This window comes from Perna viridis, chromosome 1, assembly GCF_037379345.1.
Source record: "Perna viridis isolate PV_CMFRI_1.1 ecotype Kerala chromosome 1, ASM3737934v1, whole genome shotgun sequence".
Lineage (NCBI taxonomy): Eukaryota > Metazoa > Mollusca > Bivalvia > Mytilida > Mytilidae > Perna > Perna viridis.
The window spans coordinates 47,054,567-47,073,965 of NC_142445.1; the positions used below are offsets into that span (position 1 = coordinate 47,054,567).

The 19,399-nt window shown below is 32.3% G+C and overlaps 1 protein-coding gene across 1 annotated transcript in view; it reads left to right on the forward strand.

Moving 5' to 3' along the window:
- Nucleotides 1–19,399, forward strand: part of LOC148629053 (uncharacterized) — a 56,175-nt gene that overhangs the window by 16,215 nt on the left and 20,561 nt on the right. Inside the window, exons 3-15 of the mRNA XM_088543115.1 lie at nucleotides 4,640–4,738; nucleotides 5,264–5,578; nucleotides 5,767–5,942; nucleotides 6,162–6,333; nucleotides 12,147–12,380; nucleotides 12,701–12,805; nucleotides 13,183–13,293; nucleotides 14,054–14,305; nucleotides 15,243–15,409; nucleotides 16,315–16,461; nucleotides 17,242–17,389; nucleotides 18,141–18,440; nucleotides 19,075–19,268. Coding sequence (XP_088399241.1) covers nucleotides 4,640–4,738; nucleotides 5,264–5,578; nucleotides 5,767–5,942; nucleotides 6,162–6,333; nucleotides 12,147–12,380; nucleotides 12,701–12,805; nucleotides 13,183–13,293; nucleotides 14,054–14,305; nucleotides 15,243–15,409; nucleotides 16,315–16,461; nucleotides 17,242–17,389; nucleotides 18,141–18,440; nucleotides 19,075–19,268 — 2,420 coding nt within the window. The remainder of the gene's footprint in view (nucleotides 1–4,639; nucleotides 4,739–5,263; nucleotides 5,579–5,766; nucleotides 5,943–6,161; nucleotides 6,334–12,146; nucleotides 12,381–12,700; nucleotides 12,806–13,182; nucleotides 13,294–14,053; nucleotides 14,306–15,242; nucleotides 15,410–16,314; nucleotides 16,462–17,241; nucleotides 17,390–18,140; nucleotides 18,441–19,074; nucleotides 19,269–19,399) is intronic.

The following is a 19,399-nucleotide window of genomic DNA, read 5'->3' on the forward strand; positions in this document are numbered from 1 at the left end:
ATATTTTTAGTTAATAAGTTCACCATGATAAATTAAAGGTCAAGTTTACTTTTCGATAATTTTTACCGAAATTACGGGCTTTGTACTTACCAAAATTCATAGAAATAACCATTTTCCTGACATTTTGTTTTCTGAACATTTGCAGATATTGACATGATTTTTATTATAAATTAACCGTGATAAGTTACAATACAAGTTTGTGTTTGGTTTCACTTCGATGATTTTACCGAAATTACGGGCCTTGAACTTAGCAAAATTTATAGAAATAATCGTTTTAAGGACTTTTTTCCTAAACGCTTGCAGATAATGACATGATAAGTTCACAATGATAAGTTACAGGTCAAGTTTACATTTTGTTCCAATAGATGATATTTAATTTAGATTAATTAAAACTTAAATTAATCTGGCATTTTAAACTAACATTTTGAGTAACAGCATTTAGTTAGATTAGGTTGGTTTTCTCATCGTGTATTTAACCTCATCTGGGACGAAGATCAGTGTGAGCTATTGCCATCACTTTGTGTTCGTTGTAGTTGTCTATTGTCATTGTTGACTTTTCAAAAATCTTTTTTTAAATTTTATTTTGTTGCAATCTTTTCTATACCTGATTTAACGCTCTTATTTTTTTAGCTCACCTGGCCAAAAGCCAAGTGAGCTTATGCCATCACTTGGCGTCCGTCGTCGTCGTCGTCGTGGACAAATTTTTAAAAATCTTCTCCTCTGAAACTACTAGACTGACAGCTTTTAAACTTGGCATGATTGTTTCTTAGGGTATTCTTCACAACAAGACCGTTGGGATGTTTGATCCATGAAAAAATATTGGCGCCGTTATTAAAAATTGAACATAGGAGTCAGATGGCAGTGTTTAGCAACTAACTCAAAAACCGTTGCCTTTAGAACATTTCTGGCTGAGTAATATTGTTTAGCATCATGAGACGAACCTATGCTATGCCAAAATTTTCAAAACGATTGGTCAACTGATGTAGGAGTTACGGCCCCTGAAATAGTTTTTTTTTTGCATTTTCCTATGTGCAACTTTGAAAATCTTATCAAAATCCACTACACAGAATTCAATGAAAGTTGGCATGTATGTGCCTTAGTGTATCCCACAAAAATTGACCGTTGGGATTGTTGATTCATGGAAAAACATAGCCGCCGTTACTAAAATAGGACATAGGGGTAAGGTGGAAGTTTTTTGCAAATAACTCAAAAACCGTTGCCTTTACCAAATTTCTGTCATGGGTACAATTGTTCAGCATCATGAGAAAGACCTATGCCGAAATTTTCAAAACCATTCATTGACTAATGTAGGAGTTACGACCCCTGAAACAGTTTTTTTGTTTTTTTTTCACATGTGCAACTTTGAAAATCTTCTTCTCTAAAACCATTTAAGATCACTAAATGAAAATAAGAATAATAGTTCTTCAGTGTATTGTGCTTAAAATGACTGTTGTGATTTTTAATCCGTCGATAGATATGGCTGCCTGTACTAAAAATGGAACTTAGGGGTCATAAAAAAAAATCGTTGCCTTTAGCAAAATTCTGGTTCAGGTCATAAAAATGCTATGAAAAGCATTTCCTGCATTCGACAATTAAGTTGATTTTAACATAGGCTGTCTGATTCCTCAAGTTTTTCAAATAAGCAAATGGTTAACCAGGTGAGCGATTCAGGCTCTCTTGAGCCTCTAGTTATCTAGGTCCTTCTAAATGTATTTCTCTTATAAATCTACCAACATGTTTATGTCTGTGTTCCAGCATAGTTGATTATAGGGAATAATTTATAAAAGAAAATGCCAAAAAAGACAAAAATTTAACGTTTTGTAAAACATCACGATTTAGTATTTTTGGTAGCATACCTCATTAAATATAAAAGGCAGGATCATACAATCATACAACTGAAGTAATATACCGATACATTGGAATATCAAATCAGCATATAAAAAGTTTTTTGGCATTCCTCGTATGTACAACTTTGAAAATATTCTCTGCAAAAACAATTGTTCTGTATGGCTTTCCTCACAAAATAAATGTTGGGATTCTTGATCCATGTCAAAAACATAACCCCTGTCACTAAAAATAGAACATAAGGGTCAGAAGGCATTTTTTGCAAACAACTCAAAGGTTGTTGCCCTTTTTTTCTGGAGGTTATATAGTTTAGCATCATAAGACTGACCATACCAACATTTTCGAAACGATTCGTCTACTAATGTAGGAGTTATGGCTCCTGAAACAGTTCTAAATGTTTCCACATGTACATGTGCAATTTTGAAAATCTTCTTCTCTAAAACCATATACGATCAGTTAATGGAAGTAAAGCAAGTCAAAAGTTGATATGTTATTTGTATTTGACCATGAGGTTAAAGGTCAAGTTCAAATGTCAACCAATCTAGTACGAGGCGCCTCGCCTTGAGAAAACATAATCCCATACCAAATATCAGATGTCTAAGTAAAAAGACAAAAGAAAATTATAGCCCGGACAAAATTTTGTATATTTGGCCAAAATTTTGTATGTCTTTTGACCTTTTAGTCAAAGGCCAAGGACAGAAGTCATCTAATCTAGAACATTACACTCTAACTTGATGTGATTTACTTAAATGTCAAACAGGTCAGATATCTAAGTAAAAAGAACAAAAGGTAATGGCACAGATCAAATTGTGTATCATATTTTGCCAAAATTTGTATGTTATTTGACCTTGAGGTTAAAGGTCAAGGTCAAAGGTCAACCACTCTGGTACTTGACACTTTGCCCCGAGAGGATATAATAACATACCAAATATTAGAAGTCTAGGTCAAAAGACAAAAAAGTTATGGTCTGGACAAAGTTTGTATGAAAAGTGTTAAGAGGAAGAAAAGTCTTTATGGGGGTGATTTAAGGTCCAAATGAGCAAAAAACAAGATAGGCTACATATTTTTATTTTTGATATGTTTCAGTGGAGAGCATCTACTACACATCCATGCATACATTTGGATAATATCTTCTTGCTCTTGTTAGCGAAACAGGTCTGAACATAGCCTATTTTTGTATATTTCAAATTGTCAAAAATTATGAATTTTGGTTGCTATGATAACCAGACCTAAACCAATCAGATTGCTTTGTACTTTATTGTTAATTGTTTTCCATAAGATACACTTCATTAATATAATTATTTAGTTTGGTAAATTTCTACCATTAGATATTAAAAATACATTCTAATTGTGACATTTTTTGTGATTATTAGGCCCTAAATTAGTGGTTGCTATGGAGTGGTTGTTGCTATGGTAACGGTGAAAACATTTTTCATTTTTTCATTTTATTCATTGTTTTTCTTATATATCCAACTGATTTAAAGTCAATTTGGATAAAATATCTGACATCAATAAATCACTTTCAGTGAAAATTGCATGATTCATAGACGGACTGCTACTTAAAAAGATCTACAACGGTCAAAGAAATGATGGAATTTAGTTCGCGCACAAACCCAATTTCCAGTTGTTGAATTAGAAGAACGTTAAAGAAAACTGCAATGGCAAGCGGCTTTAAAATAGCTTGTGTAAAAAGATCACCATTACATTAATAAGTTATCGTCCGCGAGATAAGTACTATCTTCCTGAGATATGTCAAATGAGTATGATAAACGGAATTTCATATTTATGTAATCAAACCGAATGAAAACTCTTTTCTCCACAAATAGTTCTTTCTAATCCGGCCCTTTCTACCAGTGACTGCAAGTTCGTGGGTTATACATGAGCACAATGTGAAAACTACAGGGCCCAACTTAATGTGACGACAGTTTTCGAAATTAACTGTTAATCCCATCAGCACTCGCATTTGGACTTTTCATATCACAACTTGTTATGCCACAGCTTGGCGCAACTACGCAGACTTTTTTGTATTGCGCTAGACTTCTTATAATTAGGCTTCTGGAACAGGGTTATGTTGCTAATAAAGTCATCACTACAGAAGTTAAATGGTCGTCATCAAAAACTCGAAGATCGTTACGATCTATCCATCAGTACCATAAAAAATTATTTGTTCAACGTGTCATTGTTTTCCTTTTCTCTTTCGTCTACCCCAGATTTGACTTTTCATGAGCAACTTGGGGATGTTTCTAGAAAATCAGAGAACGCTTACCCTACCGGCGCACCAGGTCCATGCATCCAGGTTTTAGTGGAGTCCAAATTGCTCATTTACTTTTGTTACTCTGTATGTATTATTTTGGTTTTTTATGTTCTTTGTTGTATATGTCTGTTTTCCTTGTCTGGTCTATGTCCCTGGATTACATTTTATTTGATTTCTGTTAGAATCTTGGTTCCCTTGATTATATCATTGATCATGCATCGAAAGAAGATATAGAAGGGCGGTATATTTTTTCTGCGCATTATCCTTTACTGCTATTGTTCATAGTTGCTGAGTTCTGTGACTTCCCTCAATATTTACATAGTATTTTCTTGTTTCTTTATTTATTTACATTTCTATTTGTTTTTTTAAATATTCGACTTTATACATCGATGATTTGTTTTTGAAATTATTGATTTCAAGCTCAGTTGTACGAAAGCTTGCATTAACGTAAACTAGCAACAACATCGAAGCGTGATTTAGCGGAAGCAATTGAAAATATATTTATTTGTTCTTTTCGTTTAATCAGTATTTTCATTTCAGATTGTCCAGCCGTCACTTGTAAAAACAACGGGAGTATAGTCCTGAAGACATGTACTTGTCTTTGCCAAGAGGGATTTGCCGGTGTTTTTTGTGAAACGAGTAAGATTTTTTCAAAGCTTTTCAAAAGACCTTTTTTTTTCGCTTTTTGTTTTTTGTTTTGGTTGATTGATCGATTGTTGGGGTTTAACACTCGAGCAGCAATATTTCGGCTATATATATGCAGGCGGTGTTGCTATATATGTCACAGCGGTACGAGTTCGGGTCCCGCGGAAGGAACGACCTAAAATTTGCATCGCAAATTTGACAGTTCTAACATCGTTAAAATTTTCAGACCCTTCTATAAGTTTACGTTATCTTCCCTGTATCAATTTGATCCGATGGAGAAGTGTAGCTAATAAATTCGTCACATTCTGAGACGTTTGTATTCTGTATAAACATAGCTTAACGACCTACTACTATGCTTTCTGCAAATATTCAAAATCCTTTGTAGAAAAAAATCACAATATTTTTAACATATTTCCTTTCAATCAATGTTTTAATACTATTTGAAAATATAAAAAATACACTTACAAGGAAGGTGTTTCTCAGTTACAATATTTTATTATAGTTATTATTTATTTCTAGAGCTTTTTAAGACAAAGTGGCCCGATGGTAGCTACGCTGTACATGCAACTATGTTTGGTTGTCCTGAAGGCGAAGATCACGGATGGTCTGTGGGATATGTCAATATGACGATTATTCATTCCGGTGTAAGAAAACATTCTTGGAATGATAATGAGGCATATACGTTTGAGCCTCATATTTTAGGACCATTTACCAGAGATTCAATTCAGCTAAATTTTTGTACGATGAAATCTAATGTTACTATAGAGAAAAATGAGGAACAATGGCAATCCGGAACATATTGTGTTTATAGAGTTGGAGGCTTCTGTCCGGGTGGTGAGTATTTAAGTTTCTTAATATTTTTTTAAGGATTTCCTCGTCGTTCATTTAGCCCTATAGGTGACCTTTGGCTGACATTTTCATCTCGATGGGGTTGTTGTATCTTTGACCTATTCTCTTTATTTTGTTTTATTTCTTTTTTTTTATTTTACAATTTAATGTCATTATTTTGTCCTTTTTTTTAGGGTTTGAAGAAGGCAATGTAACTATAAGAGGTTATTCTAAGGAAATAGGAGGCGTTCTACCAGATTTGACAATTCAGAAAAATTCCACCGATTTTACAATACATTTCTGTTGTCGAGAAGATGGAAACACAAGCAGCCAACTCGATTTGCCTGAATTTCCTTTCATTTTATTTCTAGTAAGTATTACCATAAATTCCAGGAATCTTACAGAATATTATATTTAAAAAGAATATTATTATTAATATAATTACAAAGCGATTTTTTTTCTCTTCATTTTGGTACCTTAGACATTAAATATATAGACAAGCCTATACTCAATACATATGCAATGGTGATATAGTTCTTTCTGATTTCAGTTCTAATTAACTATATAATGTGTTTGTGATATCTTTCAGGGACCATCAGAAAAAAAATGCCAAAATGTTAAGGGTATGGAATGGAAACTGGAATATTTTTATTTAGTTGCAGAAGTAAAATTTAGTTACGGTGGTTTGGTTCCAAGTATTTCAGCACACCCTTTTCTGAAGAATCGTGCTGGTATCCCATTCTGTTTTTACAAACCCTTCCGTAAGTTGATTTTTAAAAATTATAGTTATCCAATAGTAACAAACATAAGAGATATTAAGTAGCATTCCAGGTAAGAATCATGCAAAATGTGATTCGTGGTTGGAAAGCGTACATATTATTTTTGATATTTTGTCTAAAAAGCATAAGTGAACAGAAAATTACACGTGGCTTTTCATAGAAGAGATAAAAATCATATAAAATGCACTGTTTAATTCAATATTATGGAGATTAAAAATGACAATAAAATACAATAGATACTATTGGCTTTCAGTGTGAATTATCTCCTTACAGCAGCTTGGAATGAATAATTATAATGTTTACATACCTGTCAGTAACATAAGTACTATCAGGTTGCATTGCTCGAAGTTGTGAAAATGTGCTCTTATTCAAGCGTTAATGCGGAAAGGTTCCAAACGCCTATGAAATTGATAAACTGGTGAATATTATGTTGTGTGATAGAAAGTTAAGATATATTTTTGATTGTCAGCTAACTACCAATCTCCTACGCAGGCATATAGCCGCTTTCTAATTCACTTCGCTAGCTTATAAGCTCTGCTATGCATGATGTAAAAATCACAAGAATTTATCACATCTCATTACAAATCCGCGAAGCTACTTCCGTTGTCTTGTACTAATTTGCATAAAGAGGCGATTTTAAGTACTAAAAGAGTAATCAAGAGAACCAAGATTCTAGCGGAAATCAAAAGATGCAATTCAGGAACAAAGACCAGTCAGACAAAAACAGACCACACAACAAAGAACATAAAATACCCAAATGATACATACAAGTCAACAAAAGTAAATGAGCAATTCGGATTCCATTACAAACCTGGGCGCATTGACCAGATGTACCGGTAGGGTACGCGTCCTTTGCCTTTAATTAAAAGTCAAGTCCAATGTAGACGAAAGAGGAAAGGAAAACTATTACACGCTGAACAAATCGGTTTCCATGGTGCAGATGGATATACTGTAACGATCCACGAGTTCAATATGACGGCCATAGAACTTCTGTAATGATAACGTCAATCTTGCAGCAAAACAAACTCATAATGAGTGTGACAGAGGTGTCAAGATTTGAAATAGTTAATACTTCCCCACACAGGGGATTGGTTATCTACTTTAGGCAATTCTTAAGGTAATACTTTATTTCACAAATGGAAGACTTACTCTTTCATCTGAAGCTGTTTTACTTGCTGAAACAACATTAAAAAAACTGTACAATCGTTTGAAGGCATCATTTACAAATCATTTACAAAAGTACAAATAATTTAAAAACATTATACATCGTTGTTTTTTCCAAAAAAGATGGTACACCTAGATACAAATATATAGTTCTTGGTAGAGATTCCTCATAACTTGTAAGAAATAATTCCAAATCATCTTCCAAATATACAGAGGAAGATGTTTACAAAATGCATAAATTTAATATTGACAACATGTTTGTCCAGTGTGGTGGACGTGTTTTTCAACAAGCGGTCGGCATTCCAATGGGAACAAATTGTGCTCCTTTACTTGCTGACCCATTCCGTCACTCTTATGAGGCTGACTTTATAGCTGATCTGATCAGAAAGAAAGAATATCGTTTGGCTAGATCCTTTAATCTCAGTTTCCGCTATATATATGACGTATAATCTTTAAACAATCCTAATTTCGGGGAATTGATACATGGACCAGGTGCACCGGTAGGATAAGCGTCCTATGCTTTTCTAGAAACACCCGCCGAGTTGCTCATAAAAAGTCAAGTCCGGGGCAGACAAACGAGGAAAGGAAAACTATGACCTGTTGAATAAATCAGTTTTCGTGGCGCAGATGGATACACCATAACGATCCACGAGTTCATGATGACGACCATAAAACTTCTGTAGTGATGACTTCAATCTTGTAGCAACATAACCCTGTTCAAGAAGCCTATTCGTTAAAGTTCTAGCGCGATACAAAAAGTCTGTGTAGTTTCGGCAAGCTCTGGCATAACGTGTGAGTTGTGATATGAACACTCCATACGCTGGCGACGTAGGGATGTTGCCACAGATGAAAGGAAAGTTGACAATTCTGAATGAAAAGTCATCACGTTTGTCGTAAAGTTTGGTCAAAAGTTTTCCTTTACCATCGATTTCTAAGTGTAGGTCAAGATATGAGACTGACTTCACAGTGTCTGTAATATCCTTTATCTCAAGTTCTTTTGGGTAGATGCGATGTATCAAATCCCCAAAATTAGGATTGTTTAAAGATAATACGTCATCTATATAGCGGAAACTGAGATTAAAGGATCTAGCCAAACGATATTCTTTCTTTCTGATCAGATCAGCTATAAAGTCAGCCTCATAAGAGTGAAGGAATAGGTCAGCAAGTACTGATACATTATGTCCAACAACTCATACATTATGCCAGAGCTTGCCGAAACTACGCAGACTTTTTGTATCGCGCTAGAACTCTAAGAAATAGACCTCTGGAACATGGTTATATTGCTACAAGATTGAAGTCATCACTACAGAAGTTTTATGGTCGTCATCATGAACTCGTGGATCGTTATGGTGTATCCATCTGCACCATGAAAACTATGGTCATAGTTTTCCTTTCCTCGTTTGTCTGCCCCGGACTTGACTTTTTATGAGCAACTCGGCGGGTGTTTCTAGAAAAGCAGAGGACGCTTAAACTACCGGTGCATCTGGTCCATGCTTCCAGTTTTTAGTGGAGTCCGAGTTGCTCATTTGCTTTTGTTACTTTGTATGTATGATTTTAGTTACTTTATGTTCTTTGTTGTGTATGTCTGTTTTCCATGTCGGGTATTTGTCCCTGGAATATATTCTTTTGATTACCGCTATAACCTTGCTTCCCTCGATTACTCTTACAAAACGCTGGTTAATGCAAACCCAAATTTAAATAGGCAATAAATATTTTTTTATTTTCAATTTTTTTTCAATTTCTATTATAGTTCATGTTTTTTTTTGTGTTTTATTATTATTTTTGTTTGTTTGTTGGTTTGATTTAAATTTTTATTTGTACTTTATTGTCCTCTCAAGTAATGAAAATTGAAAGCGATTGAAAAACTTGTTTAGGAAAGGCTGTATTGATAAATCAAGCATCGGCACTAATTAGATAGCTTACTGTTGGGCTATTGGGCTACATAAATATTGTGCAACATGCTTGTTACCTTTTTGCATTTATATATCTATATTTGCCATATGGGTCTCCTGAGGAAAGCATTCCTTTGTGTTGCAGCGATTTATTATTCATTGTGCTGTGCAATCAATGATTCCTTTTTGGACACTGAATGTAAATTTATATTAGAAAATAAATTTTCTCCAGAGAGGGAAGTTATTGAATTTAGCACGGAAAATGACGAAGATTCAACACTTTATCCCCTTTTTCATTAAGAGTAAACTGTAAAGAAGTTATTGGAAAACTCGGATTAACAGATTTTGAATAACAAAATCATTACGTTGTTAATTAAAATTATGTATCAAAAATGTGCATACTTTTTGAATGATATGGCATACTGGAGCATTCGAGACAATCATACTGATTGATTTTTTTTAAAGTCTTGTTCAAGAAGCTATTTTGAGACTCCTAATCTCAGGTGTCACATATAGGAGGATAACTTGCATTAAGTTACACGCTTAGGATAAAGATAAAGTAAATGAACCAATTAAAGAATGAATTTAATAGAATTAATAAGACCTTGTCCACACCTTGTTAGATTAATAACTTTTTGAATATTTTTTTGCTATTAGAGAAATAGTTCAGTTTTCAAAGTTATTATAATTCATGTTCCATTGTTTAAATATTTTCTAACGAATTAAAGATATTCATTTTGAATGTATACTTGATTAATGGATTCAATACAATACAACTATAAGAATAGTACACATACGTGTGACGTTAGAAATCATTTGAGTAACAAACTTTGTGCCCGGATGTGTCTCATCTTTTTTTTATGATATCGAACTTAAAAAAAAACATATTTCCGCTAGTAATTAACTCGGTCTAATTGTATGAGCACAGGAAAACATGTCGAGATCTTTTATAGAAAAAAAGTAAAACGAAGAAAAATGAACAAAAAAAAACAACGCCTGGACTACAGGTTCTTGGCTTGAGACAGGCACGTGCAGTAAGTAGCTGGGTTTGTGATCGCTCAGCCCTCCCCTAACCTGGGACAGTGGTTGGAAAATAAAACAATAAAACGAACTATACAAATCTGTCGAATTCGGATTTAAGCCTTAAGATGGATACCTACACTTTAACAAATATGACAAAGGACAACAAGCTGTACCTACCTCAAAAGAGCAATCGATGTTTCTGTACCTAAAAACCAAAAGCAACTGATGAGGACTCCTAGTTAACTTGGACAAAAGTATCTATAAAAACACTTTCACCAGGATTTAGTTAAAACGAATTATAAAATGTCTAAGAAAAAAAAAGGTGTGCGGGCAAATACCAAGATAAAAAGTATTGGCAGTAAATAGGACGGAATATAATAAAGTAAACTATTATTTCATTTATTAACAAGAAAGTCAATATACAAACGATAAAACATAACGCAAAGATTTTACAATGATACACTGAAGATAAACCTTACGGATAAGTTTATTCAAATATTTTTTTTTCCAAACTCAAAGGGTTCTGTTTAAACGTTCGAGCTGTATTCATTTCATTATATTAACTAGGATGTGAAATCCCATTTCTGATTAAGTTACGACAAATAAAACCAAACTTCAGCAACAAATCTTTATATCTATGAAAGAATTTAGTAAAAGTCTTAACTAATTTATGGTAACGAAAACATTGACTTACCGATAATACCGAGATTTCGTTCATTAAAGTCTAAAACATCGCCAAAAACATATTTAGAAATAAACACACGAAGGAAGAAGCCAAAGGAAGTCACCGTTAAGGAAGGGAAAATTAAATTGACAATTGGAAACGAGAATTCGTCCCTCCTGTCGTAAATTTTAGTTTGAGTGTAACTTGTGAAATGGATACATCGAAATCCAGAAAAAGACAATTAGATATGTCCTTTTTAATATATTTAAAGTCAATTCTTAGGGCAAACTTTGGAAGGATCTTCATTAAAATTTGACCATTTTGAGATTCAAAACAATACACCAATAGATCTGCTGTTAAAGTTGCACAATTTATGCCCATCGGAATTCCTACAACCTGCCGATAAATTTCATCGCTGAAAAGTGTCATCGTTCAATTATAGTTGAGTTGTCGGGACCTTCCAGATCTTATCATAGCTGTTTGTCCACTTGTTGAAGGCTTTTTGGAGCGCAATGGAAGTATTTACTATTTTTTTATTTAAATTAAGCAGCTGTATTTGTTACGTTTCACCAATCACGTTCTTCTTTCTTTCTTTATAACATAGAACAGAGTGAGTCAACTCGGATTTTTGTCTACAGTTTAAATTTGGTGAACATAACAGGAGATAATTATTTCGACAAACAATGTTTATAACTTTACATGTTTATTATCAAATGTATAACGTTGTTGCAACTTTTATGTACAAAATAATATAAAAAAAAAAGCAGTATCATTTAGATTATACACATAAAAATATATTTCAAAACAATTGATCTATCAATTTTTTTAAATTTTTTATTATGAAAAGGTTTACAAGGTGTGTGTAAATTAAGACAGGCCCACAAATGCCCAGATTTTTTTTTATTTTGGCATAAGACCAATACTCCATTGTTACAAAACCTTCGCAAAATATCAGGTCTGGTAAAAAATATTCTTATGACTGTGGCCTTCAACAAATCATATATATATATATATTGTTTGTTTTTGTTTTTTGTTTTTTTTCTAATTTTCAGAAAGAAGAGAATGTATATACAAAACTGACAGCGGTGCATCGTACAATGGTCGTATTAATGTGACAGGTTCGCATTCACGGTCATGTCAGTTATGGAGTAACTATAAAGATTTGACAACAAATACACGATTCGTTGGAGAGTATGAAGACACATTTTGTCGCGCAGTTTATAGTGGACATTCCCCAGTCTGTCCAGTCAATGGCAGACTTTACGACTGTGACATTCCTTATTGTGGTAAATATTGAAACTAGTTATTAAATACTCAGCACAAGACCACAAACAACAGATAAGTTATCTTTGGGAAGATTTTGAACAATAAACAAAAAGAACATGTTCCAAGGATAACCGCTAGACAAGGAAAATAATTTGCAAAATGGGAAATGACTACTTATCAAATTTTGATTCAATTTACAAATAATCATTAATTTATTCTAGTCTTATAAACTATCAAGCGACGAAATAAAACACATAAAATATATTCATCAAGCCAATAAAGCTCTTATAGATGTAAACTTAGTAACTGCTACATTATTTTTCATAATTCGATACAACAGAAGATGATGCTGCAGATCTTCTGATTTTTGGTGAAGGGCGTAGCTATAATTCTGCTCCAACAAAAGAGTCATCACCTGCCAGTGGAGCAGTCGACGGTTTACTTGGTTTGTACTGTTCAGATTCTTTGTATCTCAAACCATTAACATCTAGGTTATTGGACCTATCTTTTATCCGAGTTAAATAGAATACGAATGTAAAAGTAAAACTTGTATTAAAATGACAAGATATCAATGCTAGATTATTTGGGTACATGCACAGAAAATTTAAGGAAAATTATTTTTAAAGTGCAATCAAATTAGCCAAGAGATTTAACATGTTGAAAAACAGAAAAAATTAAAACTAAAGGCAAAAAAGGTCTAAATTGAAATAGGTCAACATTTTTTTTAAATAAAGTGCATTTTTTTAAAATAAAAAGATATTTTTATTATTTTATGAAACTTAAGACGCTTTGGATATGCGATAATAAATTTAACCATTGCAGGAGGTGTTGGTCTTTCAATGATAACTAATAGACCGTACAGTAAACCATGGTTACTAGTTAATCTTCAGGAATATATAGAAGTACACGCTATTGTTCTTCATCGTCAAACAGGTAATCATCATACATAATCCATGGGTTAGGTGGGTTAATCAAGCGTTTCCTAACCAAATTACCTTATTGGTGATTTTCGGATATCTTTATACCTCTTAATTACCAATTAATTGGTTACCAAAGAATGCTTTGGTCTTTTCTCTGTATAAAACTCAATGTTCATTAAAGACTGAGTCAAAACCTTGGATATTTAGATAACGAATGACTGTATTTTACATTTTTTTTTGTTTTTTGTTTTTTGTTTTTTTTTATCATTATTTGAGGAAGAAAAATGTTTTCTGTTTCACACAACAACACTAAGCAGCAGTACATCTGAACCGACGGTAAAACAATCTTTGATTTTTCAATTGTTAAAATAACTATTTAATAATCTATTTGTTCTTCCGTCTTTTAATCAAAACTTAGCAAAAGTAGTGAGAGGAAAACTTCTATATCAGGTTATCTTTTGATTTCATTGTATGAGGCTCAGAATCTATCGGCTACTTAATATTCAGTACATGACCAAATTGTTAGCAAATTTTAATGCAACAATTCTTTCTTGTATAGTATATTAACGGTTAAAAATTAATTTGGATAAATTATACAAAATTGACTTCGACCAATATAATATTTTTTACGATAAAGACTATATACTTTGGCGTATACTGTAGGATTTTGTGTATTCTTAATATTTGCCCCCATATACTTTGTCAAAGTTCACTGAGAAGAGACTTAATCATTACCACTGCTACAAAAAAATATTTTTTGACTTTTCTTACAGTATGGTTCCCACGAAACAACAGATTCTTCGGAACATATGTCAGCAAACATAAATGGGATTTCCTAACGTATGGTGCTTATAGGTGCGATTACAACAGAAACCCCAGGACAAATAAAGTATTTAGATACCAGTGTCAACGCCCTATTGTAGGCCAATACGTCAGCGTAAAAAACTTTGACTTGACAGATCCAGATCATCGCCATGGATATTACTACTACCTTGAGATAGCGGAGATACAAATATTTGGGAAATGTAAACATTATAGTTAAGAGTAATCAAGGGAATCAATATTGTAGCGGAAATCAAAAGTATGTTATCCAGGGGCAAAGAACAGACATGGAAAACAGACATATGGAGCTTGGGTTATCTTTTTATAACATGGTTTATTTCAATTTTTTTTTCTATTCTGTAAGATATATTTGATACTTTTGCAATGAATAAAACTTAATAAAATGCAGTGCAAAATTGAGTGATTTTAAGACAGACATAAACATAAATTTTGTTTTAGAAATTTCTTGACCTTCATTACATTTGCACAAGTATCGATTTCCTGTGTTTTTTTTTATAATTGAAATATTTGTTTAATCATATTAAGTAGCACTCCACATAAGAATAATGCAAAATGTGATTCATGGTTGAAAAGCCTACATATTTTTATTTTTTTATATTTTGTTTAACATGTCATAGTAAACAGAAAGTAACATGTGGTTTTTCATATAAGCCATGTTCATAGGAGATAGAAATTATATAGAATGCACTGCAGATTTCAAAATTAAGGGAGATAACTCTTTAAATGACACTCAAATACAATAGAATCTATTAGATTTTCAATGTTGATTATCTCCTAAGAGCAGGCATATATGAATGAATAATTACATATTTCACAATATAGATCCATAAAACAACTTAATTATAAAAATAAAAATATGTAGCCTTGTTTGGAGTGTATCACATTTTTCAGATTTTGCATGATTCTTACAAAGACGGCTACTAAAATTTTCAAAACAAGTAGTGGTGTTATAGAGAGAAAACAATACTTAATAACGTAAATTGAATTAAATCTAATTTGATAGTTTGCTACTAGCATAGAATGACGAATTTATAATTATAAAAGTTCAATCATCCTTGGATAAAACGATGATTGATTTCAATGAAATGTTAACAATAGTTCTCTGTTTATCATTTGAAGTAACATATTGTGGAAGACAACTTGGGCTTATAGACGGAAATGTGTTTGACTACCAGTTAGAAGCCTCTACTTCGAAGGATGCTAATCATCTTCCAAAATTCGGTAGATTATATTGGCCATCAAATAGTTGGTGTGCAAGTTATACAGATACAAATCCATGGTTTATGGTAATACGTTTTATTCAACAGCGCAAACATAAAATTCAACTTTTTATATTAATCCGTATCAAATTCAGCCATTGCAAATGGTAGAGATAATTCATGGTGTTGAAAAACCCACTAAACAAACACTGTTTTTCGGGTCTATATTCTTTTCATAACGATCATCCTTTTTGTATTCAGATGGGTAATTTTGAGAATATCATACATGCACGTCCCTCTAAAATCAACCTAGTTCAAAACGCACACTCTGGCAAGGTACTAATATCATACGTAAAAAGGACAACATGCAAATGACAAATTCAGACCGGTTCAGAAATCTGTAACTGTTTCATAACTGATAAAGAACAAAAAATACAGGTAAATTTGGTGGGTTTGTAACGTATAAAAATATATACGTAGATGATGTTGCAATTATAATGAACAAATTTATGAAAGTAACATAAACCAAACGCTATAAATATGTTGTCCTTATTTTCTCATCATAATTGAAATGAATTGAAAAAATTCAAAAGTTAGTCATCAAACTGATAGTTTGTATTATCATTCATCTCAACGCTAATACATTAACACGATTTATTTTCAGATGTTGCACGCTCGCTTTCTGATAGGATAAAATATTTTGTCCATTATCTCATAGACGAAATTTTATAATGAGACAGTGACGTGATCAACCTTTTTTCTGATTTACTCCTTAAATTTTGTACTACATTTTAATGATAAGGAATGAGTGTTTTTATTTCAGCTTATTTGAAATAACCACAATGCCCTTGGTGCTTACTGAAAATAACCTGCTACGGTTTTTAACGATCATAATAATTAATAAAGACAGGATTTACTGCTTTCAGGGGAGGTAATAAAATATTATTATATTTGAGTTTTATCAATAAATAATAAATTAACATATATTGTAGGTAGATTTTATTGCGCAATTAAAGATACAGGGACTTGAAATTCAAGGAACCAACAGTGGCGATAGAGGAATGTCTTCATTTAGTATAATGTTTGGAAAAGAAAAACATTTGTTAAAATCATACGAGGATCCAGTTGGAACTAACAAAGTGAGCTGTTTTTTCCTTTAAGTTGATAATCCAATGTGTTTAAATCGAAGCAATCATATTATACAAAAAAATATATCTAGAATTAAACCCGAGTAAATGAAACTGGCTAAACTAGACGCTTTTTTTTTAAGTTTAAATATATTTGGAATCTCGATAAATCGAACACCTATTCAAATTTTACAAATTCTGCAGTTTATTAGGGGTTCTTTAGAGATATGTTTCAATATATCTCTAATTTGTAATTATTTGGTGAGAATGCATTTGAATATTTGCACTTTATGATGGTTTTCATCACTTTTTTATTTGTTATGATTCAACTCTACTCTTACATTGTCGTTATGTTAAGAAAGTCTGTCAATCATTAGGTATTTTAGTGGACATACATTATAATTTCGTAAAAAAACCTTTTGATGTTAATGTTTGAATGAGTCTAAAATACAAAAATAACACCCAAAAAGAGATTATAAGGAAGAAAACAAGTGTAACAAATATGATATTTTCTGAAATGTGTGAAAATTATTTCAAAATTCATCCTGAATATTGAAAGACATCATGAAAAATTTGAGAAAAAAATCAGTCGGTTATTTTTAAATACTCTAACAATTTAAACATTTTATTATATAATTTTACAATCGATCAAAATAATAAAATAGGTAGTTTAAATAAACTGCACAAGACAATATTATAACCAATAATTCTAGTGGACCTTATCTTTTTTATTACTTAATCGCGACAAACGGTCTTTATCAACCAATCCACACCTTATTTACTGCCTTTTAGATTTTTCGCCTTGATGGGTCTATTTCTTCTACGTCTGTTCAACAGTTTATTCTGAATACAGAAATTTATGCCAGGTATCTGAAGATTATTCCATTGGACTACACAGAAGCATGTTTGAAGTTAGAAGTTTTAGGATGTCCGAAGCAATGTAATGTAGTAATTTCATTCTGATCGAATATGAATTTAAGACCTTCGAAAACAATTACCTAATTAGATAACGTTTTTAATGTTATATTTGTAAAACAAGTATTTTCAGTCAGATGTTGTTAAAATGTTGTCTTCTCTGGCGTCGATTTCACAAAAAAAGTAGGTGAGTGTGAAATTGATCGTAAATTATGACGTCACAATGCTATTTCAGGTTGTTGCGTCATTACTTACGATCAACTTTACACTTACGACTTTTTGTGAAATCGATGCCTAGTCGACAAGGGTTTTGTCGGATTTGGAAGACAGGTCTTCCAACAGACCATTATTGCTATGCGAGCAGACTGTCAGATCTGTTGCTAGATTTGTATCTAGCTTTATTTTTACAGGGCTAAAAAAATAGGAGCGACTAGCCCTGACCCTTTATATCATTTTTTGTTTGACAGCAAATGTAATATAATTTTTGTGCAGGATTCAGGAGTGGCAGTTTGAGCGAAGAATGTCATTACATATAGTATCAAATCTATGTTTTTTTGTTGTTTTTTTAAACTAATTAATTTTGAAAAAAAGTCTTATGAAAAAAAAATTAAACTGATCATACGAATCACTTGAAAACCGTCTTAAAGATTCGATTGATATAAAAAAAAAAAACGTATTCCAGCTTTATTTAATCTTTATGTCTATTTAATTCGAAAAGTTCATTTACAAGAACGATCACAGCGGGGCTTGCTTTGATCGGGGCTTTTTCTTTACAGTTTCTAGGGACTTATTTTGCAAAGACCCCACTTTCGACTATGGATTAGAGGGTGTGAAAGCCCATAAGTTCTGGATGGAAGAAAGTCATGATCTGGAACGCATGATTAGACCTAATGTTACCAGTAGTGATAAATGTACTGATTTATGCAAAAGTATAAGCTGTCTTTCATTCACATATTCAGAGGAACAGGAAACGTGTTCTATGCATTATGGTCATAAATACAACGAAGATCATGATAAATGGTGGACAGGAGGCCATGAAGTCTCGGCTGTATCTTATCAACGACTTTGTTTTAAAGGTGATACGAGTTTAGATTTTCCAGAAAACATTTTTCTATATTAATTTCCATAAGTTTTGATACACTTTTTTTTTATAATTTTAATGATTTAATGTGTTTCAAAGAGTAATTTTCGTTAGAAGCATAAATACAAAACGAAACATTGGAAATTCTTAAACGGAAAAATAATTATATACAAAAAGATTTCATAACTGAAAGTATCGAAACAGAAAGCCAAATCAAGAAAAGAGAGATTCTTAAATGTGGAATTCATTGAGTGAAGTATCAGTTTAGGGGTTTTTACATTTTGCAATGCTGCATAGATTTCAATAAGCAATCTACTAATAGACTGATAACTACACTGTTGAACTTTTGTCCAACAACAGAGGCGTCGATAATTTCCTAGTATGTTAGTGACTGTGATAGAGCACAGCAGTGACTCTAATTTTTTCGCTGTGTCTTGACCTGCATTTAAAAAATCAAAATAAGGATGACCGATTAAATATTGTGACTTGGCGAAACGACTCACATGATTACCGATTGTCAATTTTCATTTAAACAAATTAATATTTAACGAGCCGTCCATTGAAAAAGTTTTATGTAAATAAAATTCCCTTGTCACAGACTGTTATATCGTGGTTTTCTATAATTATAGACATAAGTGATTTGAACAAATGTGGTGGAAATATACAACTAAATGAGAAAGAATCCAAAGCCATATATTCTCCTGGGTTTTCTTTACTGTATCCACAAGGATTAAACTGTACTTGGTCTGTCGAATCAACCAAGTATGTCATCATTGAAATAGGAACTCTCGAGCTTCAATCAAGAACAGAAATTACTGATCTGGTTTGTGTATTACCTACTTTTAAACATTTCTGTCTTCATTATAAAAAATAGCTTAGAAAAAAAACTAATATTAAGAACCATGTATCGTCACCAAGACAATTATCTTAAACAATTCAATATAAAAAATAAAA